The following is a 9047-nucleotide window of genomic DNA, read 5'->3' as shown; positions in this document are numbered from 1 at the left end:
ATTAACCTGTCAGATGGAACTATGTATCACAGAACAACAGACAAGCTACAAGGCTGATATACATGTATACTGATGGAAATAAGTAAGGGAACAACCACCAAATGGTGTATTGTTTAGAGCTGCACTTAGCAATATTCCAGCTACATAGCGTCAGTCTGTAAATAATTTGGTCTGGACCGAGAAGCCAGTGACTGACAACACAAGCATCGATCCACACAACAGAGACACGATGACGTGAAATCAACAAAGTCACCGAGCCTGACCAGCTCATCCATTAACCAGGGTTAGAAACTAACAGTTTTTGATAATGATAACATATACCCGGTAGCAAACCCCTTAAAATGGGCCAATTTCTACTCGTCCTTAGGATACCTTTACTATTGGGCAGTTTGGTAAGGACTACAGGACTAGCGCCAATTTCTAAAGCTGTTAACTATGTGATATTCAGAGTAGTGTGTAGGTGTAGGGGTTTGGGTGTGGTGTGTGTGGTAGTGTGGAGGAATCTGATATTCTTATTTGTTCTCAAATATACAGAAAAGATCTACTGGATCTTCTGAACAATAGTTTGGTGTGGGTCCAAGAAAAAGACTTGGCTCCTTCTCTCAGGGAAACAATTCACGATTAAACAGTGGGTCCGTCCCTACATGCTCTACTGTTGTCTGTGATGTGTCCCCTAACTGTTTTCATCACCATACAATTGGTTGACCCAGTAACAACACTGACCTACAGAATATTCTGGAAGGTGAGCTTAAAATGTATTTTGATTCAGTATTTCATGTACAAGCACCGTAAGAAAAATGGAGTTTTTAAAAACAAGATATAAAAGTACACACAGCCAATGTATAGGTTAAAAGTCAAAATACATAAATAGCATGATCAACTTCAGATATAACAAAGTCAGAAGTTCTAAAACATGGCTGCAATAACATCCATTCAAGTCCCCATTTAGTGAATGAGTGAGTGAGTAGGGTATAACGCCGATTTGAACAGTATTCGAGTCAAATCACGGCATGTCAGCTCAATGTTGAAGGAAAGCCTAAAGTGATGCACGACTTAGACGATTACCACTTTGGTAAAATGGGTGTGGTGCTGACAAACCTAGAAACTTAATCAGGGCGAATCTGGGATGACAAATCATGCAGCCACAAAATTTAGTAATGTGAAGTTTGTTTCATCTGAAGCTGACTTCAAATATGATATAACTTAACCGCAAGATTAAAATGTCAGTGTACAATAAGTACACTGATAATATGCAAACAAGGTTTTCCGTATAGGAATATCACAATGCCAATACTATGTAAACACAGTCAATAAGGTTCCTTCCCCAAACTCTGAATCTGTTGACTTTCATATTCAAAGAAGTTAATCCTTCTTTCAATTTCAGATGTACTCATGTCGGGAATCGAACCTGGGTCTTCAGCGTGATGAGCTAATGCTCTAACAACTAGGCTACCCGACAGAGTTTACAAACAATCCTATTAGCAGTGAAGGAGATCCACCCATCCAGGAAAGCCTTGGTTTGGCTTAGCCACAAACACAAATCAAACCCATCCAGGAAAGCCTTGGTTTGGCTTAGCCACAAACACAGATCAAACCCATCCTGAAAAGCCTTGGTTTTGCTGAGCTACAAACACAGGTCCACCCGTCCAGGATAGCCTTAATTTGGCTCAGCTGCAAACAGGTCAACCAATCCAGGAAAGTCTTGGACTGGCTCACCTACAAATAAAGTCCACCCATCCAGGAAAACCTTGGTTTGGGGGATTCTCAGCTTTAGATTCTATGGGCTGTATTACAGCTGTGTTCAATAACATTCAGTGCTGATGTCCAAGTTCAGGGTGAGGACAGAATAAAAACCTACAAATGAATTTTACAGCACAAACCAAATAAGTCTTGCAGAGGACTGTCAAACCTGGAGAAAACACCACGACTCTCTTAAATGAGGTCTCAAACATATTCCATTGTATGACGTTGAGAACACACTCAAAGTGATCCTAGTCAACACTGCTTTGGAATATGGTTATTTGTACCATTATAAAAAGAATAGTGATTTCTACCTTTCAATTAAGTCAGAAAAATACCCAGAGAAGCTAATCAGATCCCATCCTTCTCTGTATAAGAACAGTATGATTTTACACTTTCTGCAATATTCTAGCATCATCACAGCAAGGAAAACAAGAAATGGGCTTCACACATTGTACCCATGTGTGGAACTGAAGCAAGGCCTTTGGCGTGATGCTTGATTGCATTATCCACAAGGCTTCCCCACCACCCCTGTATACCTGTATAGAAACAAAACCTCCCCTGAAATAACATATTTCAAAGACTGATATTCATAACATCATTAAAACATATCATTAAGATTTTCAACTTATGACACACAACCCTTCCTAAATAATTCAGCTTGAATGCTTATTCAGCCAATCAGTGACCTCTGCTTCATTTCTCTCCAGCCAATCAATGTTCATCTGTATTTTCTCCAGGGACTGTTTCACAGCTCTGGTTCCTGACCCGGCATCTCTCTTGGCAAAGAAAGCCTTAACCTGGGAATAACAATCATAAAGAACATTGTACCTAGGACTAACAGAGAGCATTGTACCTAGGACTAATAAAGAACATTGTACCTATGACTAACAGAGAACATTGTACCTAGGACTAACAGAGAGCATTGTACCTAGGACTAATAGAGAACATTGTACCTATGACTAACAGAGAACATTGTACCTAGGACTAACAGTGAACACTGTACCTAGGACTAACAGAAAACATTGTACCTAGGACTAACAGAGAACACTGTACCTAGGACTAACAGAGAACATTGTACCTAGGACTAATAGAGAACACTGTACCTAGGACTATTAGAGAACACTGTACCTAGGACTAACAGAGAACACTGTACCTAGGACTATTAGAGAACACTGTACCTAGGACTAACAGAGAACACTGTACCTAGGACTAATAGAGAACATTGTACCTAGGACTAAGAGAGAACACTGTACCTAGGACTAAGAGAGAACATTGTACCTAGGACTAAGAGAGAACATTGTACCTAGGACTAATAGAGAACATTGTACCTAGGACTAACAGATAGAGAACATTGTTCCTGGGATTGAGAGAGAACATTGTTCCTGGGAATAACAGATTGAAAACATTGTGGCTTGGATTAACAAATAGAGAACATTGTTCCTTAAGAATAACAGAGAGAGAGAGAGAGAGAGAGAGAGAGAGAGAGAGAGAGAGAGAGAGCATTGTACCTAGGACTAACAGAGAACATTGTACCTAGGACTAATAGAGAACACTGTACCTAGGACTATTAGAGAACATTGTACCTAGGACTAACGGAGAACATTGTACCTAAGACCTATTCTAACCCGGAACTTCACGGGTAGAGAGAACATTGTTCCTGGGAATAACAGATAGAGAACATTGGATTTGGATTAACAGATAGAGAACATTGTTCCTGGGATTGAGAGAGAGCATTGTTCCTGGGAATAACAGAGAGAGAACTTTGTGACTTGGATTAAGAGATAGAGAACATTCTTCCTGGGATAGAGGGATAACATTGTTCCTGGGAATAACAGATAGAGAACATTCTTCCTGGGATTTAGAGAGAACATTGTCCCTGGGAGTAACAGATAAAGGACACTGTTCCTGGGAATAACACAGAGAGAACATTGTTCCTGTGAATAAGAGAGGGAGAACACTGCTACTTGGATTAACAGATGGAGAACATTGTTTCTGAGATTGACAGATAGAGAGAACATTGTTCCTGGGATTAATAGATAACATGTTTCCAGGGTATAACATGAACATTGTTCCTGTGAATAACAGAGAGAAAATATTGTTCCTGTGAATAACAGAGAGAGAACATTGTAACTTGTATTAACAGATGGAGAACATTGTTCCTGAGATTGGTAGATAGAAAACATTGTTCCTGGGAATAACAGATAGAGAACATTGTTCCTGGGAATAAAAGATGGAGAACATTGTTCCTGAGATTGGTAGAAAGAGAACATTGTCCTGGGAATAACAGATGGAGAACATTGTTCCTGAGAATAACGCATGGAGAACATTGTTCAATAATTTGTCTAATTAAAAATTGTTTCCAATTAAGTTTTCTTTCTTCTTAAAAGCACAAAATCATTACTTGGCATAGATGTAGCATGATTTTAGATTTAAAATCAATATTGATCAACCATATTGTTGATTAATAATGTCAGTTAATCTAAGGAATATGTAGCTGTACACACACAAAGTAGTTTTAATTGACCGATGTATCCTTCGGCCTTGTAGCTTACATAGATGCAATAATAATGAAAAGATTCACAATCTACTCATATCACTTTCGGTCAAAGATCATCTCAGATAGACGCAAACAGAAATTGAAAACAAATGATAGGTAGTTTGGCCATTTGGCAACATGTTCAATCTGACCAATCTTCCAAGTCGACGCAGTCTTGGTGCGCTTTTGGTTAAAATATGCCAAAGAAATATGAAGTGTGTTTATTCTGACGCAACATCATTGCCACCAATTCATTAATGTATAGTGTTGTTTTTTCTGTTAATAGTCTGACTTCTTTGCTTTACAAATTTCCTAGAAATGTTCATGTCATTCAAATACCAAGAAATGTATGCCATATTTGGAAGTGCTATTACGTTTTTACTACTATTTATGAATGGAATTGGCTCGTTGTCAATCTTTCTGACCTAGACATGTATTAATCTCATTGGTTGACTAATATCGTTGTATGTGAATTAGATTGCTGATTTGGGACGCCAGCTAACTATTAGCCAGTGATACATTCTCGCCAAATTTGACAAAGTTCAATGTGTTGATATTTCTGTTCTAACAAGTCACGATGTCAGTTTATAGGCAAATTAACATGAGGCTTACTTTGACTTAGAAACCCTGTTAGGAACCCTGATTGTGTAACTTGTTCCTATTTTTGACTACCGAATCAACCAATCACGCATCTTGTTGTTCCTGGAGACAGTGCTTGGTGGTCATATTTTTTTTTCATTTCTGAGAGTCAAATAGTGTAACTTTGAGGTATATTGACATCTTAGCTTAGTTTCTGAAAAATCTGATAACTAATAAAGTCATGTATGTTGTTCATCCGACATACTCGTTAATCCGTCATAATCATATGCAACCAACAATGTCTGATTAACGGGACTTGACTGTATAACTGGGCCGGTCATATGTATCTAAGTTTTATCAAATTAAGCTGCGATAAACACGCTGAGAACAGGAAGTGATAAGTACTTGGCTGATTATTCATTTCAAGTGCCCTCAGATACCTAGCTGTTATGTCTATCCAAGTTTTCTTTCCAGTCTACATTGTTAAATCGTTCTTCATATGGATTTAATTACCAGTTGATAACTAGACAAAGGGTCATCCAGGTCAAACAGGCCCCCCCAGTGGAGGACTATGATATGGGTCGCTTATCCAGGACCCTCCGGACAGATTAGGAGGTACGCATGTATGGAACAACAGATAGAACATTGTGGAGTAAATATAGAATGTAGAGAAACAAATAAAGAAGCCTGTACCTGGGAATAACAGATATAGAAGATTACACCTGACAGTGAGTGATGAATATATATGACCATCTACCCATCTACCCGAAAAAAAAACAGTTATAGAATTGTATATGTGTTAATGGCAGATACAGAAACAGCTTAAAGGGCAAGTTCACACAGAAATGAACCTATTTTTCTAGTGCTTTTTCCACATTAAAAGTGTTAACCTAGTAGTGTCCTACACACACAAAAAAACATATTTTTTGCATTAAAACGATTTATATTTCACATTTACCAAGTGTTCTATTTCCATAACAAAAACACCATGGCTTATGCCCCTTGCAATATGACGTCATTGGTGCCAATTGCTAAACATTATGACATCATCATGCTTTGTTAGAGCCGCTTCACGTGGTGTAGGTACAGGTGTGTGATTCTAGCGTCTCAGATGCCAGCCAGAAAAGTGTTATGCTGAGTCACCACTGCGCCGGAGTGTGTCGTAGGCCATGTTGTTTTACCACAAACTGGTACTTGATATCTTTTGCGTTGAGAATAGACAGGGACCAAGTTGAATTGGCACCAATTATGTCATAATCTAAGGGGGATAACTCAGGCCTGTTTAGCTCGAAAAACGAAGGCCTCATAACGGCATATCATTTTCACTACTTTCACTGTGGAAAAAGTGAGTTTTTTTAAACACAGATACTAACTAATTCTAAAATTGTGTTTTGTTTAGAGAAAGAAAGAAAGTGATTTTTGCGTGTAACTTCCCCTTTAACGGGGATATCATATCAGGCACGACTGGCCGCAAGTACTCACCTCGTCATAGTCAAACTGTGTGCTGAAGTGAGATGCAACACCCTTGATGAGTCGAGACATCCCGAATGAACCACCCTTGTACCTGAAACATTACAGGGTGGTTAGCAGACTTACCAATGAGCGGATCACGTGAACTGGTTCATGCAGCATATTCAATATTACTGTTTGGGTACATAAAGCAAGGATTAAACCCGCTCTTCACTGATCTCTGAATTCGCCCTCTAAACCTTCTGAAAATATTAGGATCAACCAATACCACTTCACTAATCATTTCCACTGTAGCTAAAGACCTTGTGTATGTTGTGTTTTTGTCACAGTTGAATGGAGATAAACGAACTGGCATGTTTTCAATTTAGAGGTTTCAATTTCAATTTAAAACCTGTAAAATTGTAAAATTTGAAACCTCACACTTTTTTTGTATTCGGTTCTGAATGAAATTTACAGGTATCGAATAGAAGTTTGAAACTCTACAATGAAAACACAAAAATATGGAAACAGTTTTTAGACTACATACAGTAAATATTCCTATAATATATCCAGCCAAAATTCTTCTGAAATGCTAGAGAAAGAGGCAGTGTAGGCCTGTCGGTCAGTCTCACCTTTCACTGAAGGTATCCCAGTTCTGCTGGACGAACCTCCAGGCCAGCAGCTGACCGCTGGGGTTGGCTGCAATACTGTTGATCACCGTCTCTGTGTCCTGGGACCGGACCTTGGAGGTGTTGAGACTGAAGCCAAGGTACCTGGACAAACATGGGTGCTGATTAGCATTCAAACTTTCAGCTTTCTCTGCCTTGTGATTTCTGTGATTTAAAAACTACTTCTAAAAGTTAGATATCTGAAATATTTCTAACACAAAAAATGAAAGAATATAATCAGTATGATTTGAAAAAGATAAAATGTGGCTATCAGCAGGAACCAGTCAAGCAGCATTAGGGGAGAACATACCGGAGATCTGATATATTCAAGACAAAAGTGCAAAGATCTTTCCACTGCAAAGGTCAGGGTCTTATACCTGATAGGTAGTCTGTCACTTATGTGGCCAAGTCAAGTTTTGAGTATTTGTACATATTAGGTAGATATTTTAGATGTTTCATTTCAGCTTTTATCTTTACATACAGTACACTACAAACTCTAAGAGTTATACAAGCCCTCAATACAATAGGCCTAGCCCTGCACCCTGCATGTACCGGTAATAGCCATCTCACTGGGTCAGGCCACGTTCTGACCAATGCACTTGCACACAGCACAAGTTTCGTTTGTCTTTCATTTTTAGTTTCTCTGGTCAGCTTATTTAGTTTTGTGTATTTAGTTTGAAAGGTTTCTGTCAGGCATATCTAGTAGGCAGTCTTACACGTATGCATGAGGAGGTCAGGAAGAATGATCGTTTTCCTTAATATCAGCCCCTTGCTGATTGCGGATGTTAAACATTGTGTACATTCATGGAACTTGATGTTTGTGTATTGAGGATTTCATTATCCAGGTTAGTTTATTTGATTTGTGTATTTCATATACTGTACAGTCGTGCCTCGTTATACGGACACTTGCGTCATTTCACAATTCGTCCATATAAACGAATTTCCGTATAACTGAAACCAGCTTCTTACTGGAAGAGTTACTTCCCTTCAATTATGCAACTCATGACAGATGACAGAGCAAACAGATAAATCCACTCAATCTTTATTCTAGACATACACGTTTCAAAAAATCTGTCTTGGAAGTTTGAACTTTACCACATTTTGTGGTTTGAATTTTAAACAATAATTCCAAATTGTTCAGATCGCCTGTGTTCTCGTAATATGTTATCAAGGTCTCTACACAAGCACAAGCTTCCTTGTGAGTGACTGTAGTGGGTTGGAGGGGCTGCTCGTCTTGGTCATCGTCAGAATGGTCCCAACTTAAAAAACAACCCAGTTTCATCAATGTTAAAAATGTCTTGCTCCTCGTATTCTTACAGTACTTTTCGAAGATCGTCCCTTCCTCTCACAGCAGCATCCTTGTCCGCACTAGCAGCCTCCCCTTGACATTTCCTACATGATACACTATGTCTGGATTTGAATCGAGTGAGCCACCCACCAGAATATGCAAAGTCATGTCGCTTACATTTCGCTGGTTGACAGGCCATACTCACAGTTTGAAGTCACAACTTTGACCTCTGACCTGCGCAGACGCCTTATTTATCGATTTGGATTACATGTACAATAAACAAGCTCGTCTCAAACGTAACTCAGTGTCACTTGGTTAATTGACTTTTCACGAATCAAAGGATTACCACCAGCGGAAGGATTACCACCAGCGGAAGTGTATTGTCCGGGTAAGTGAGACAATTTTGTCTGCATTTCAGTGTTTTGTGTATGAAAATGACCATCCGGTTCCGGAAACTGAATATCCGTATATACAGGTAAATTTATATAGTAATTATTTCATTTTGAATGAAAATCGTCCGGGAACCGAGGTTTCCGGATATCTGAAGTCCGTATAAGCGGGGCATGACTGTATATGGTTTTGTACATATTGTATTTCTTATGAGATTAATGCATCAGTGTACAATTAAACTTAGCTGGTGGTTAAAGTAAAGTATATATTTCAACCATCAGTACAGTTGGTTGTATGTGGAATTTAATTCATTTAAATCTAAACTGTATCGTACTGCATCTATAGAATATGTTATCTAGTTAAATACTGTATTACCATTTACCAGCATAAACTT

The 9047-nt window shown here is 38.7% G+C and overlaps 1 protein-coding gene across 4 annotated transcripts in view; it reads right to left on the bottom strand.

The window, feature by feature from the left end:
- Positions 1-310: 310 nt before the first annotated feature.
- The window catches only part of LOC139461049 (endoplasmic reticulum aminopeptidase 2-like), a 50048-nt gene continuing 41311 nt past the window's right edge, over positions 311-9047 (bottom strand). For all 4 annotated transcript variants that reach the window (XM_071242559.1, XM_071242558.1, XM_071242561.1 and 1 more), the window contains 3 exons: positions 6940-7080; positions 6341-6422; positions 311-2540 (listed from right to left, as the gene is read on the bottom strand). In XM_071242559.1, coding sequence (XP_071098660.1) covers positions 2397-2540; positions 6341-6422; positions 6940-7080 — 367 coding nt within the window. In that variant the 3' untranslated portion in view covers positions 311-2396. The remainder of the gene's footprint in view (positions 2541-6340; positions 6423-6939; positions 7081-9047) is intronic.

The sequence above is a fragment of the Haliotis cracherodii genome, unplaced genomic scaffold (assembly GCF_022045235.1).
Source record: "Haliotis cracherodii isolate W230 unplaced genomic scaffold, xgHalCrac1.p SCAF_14, whole genome shotgun sequence".
Classification (NCBI taxonomy): domain Eukaryota; kingdom Metazoa; phylum Mollusca; class Gastropoda; order Lepetellida; family Haliotidae; genus Haliotis; species Haliotis cracherodii.
The sequence above is the reverse complement of the archived record's forward strand: the minus strand, read 5'-3'. Positions and strand labels throughout refer to the sequence as shown.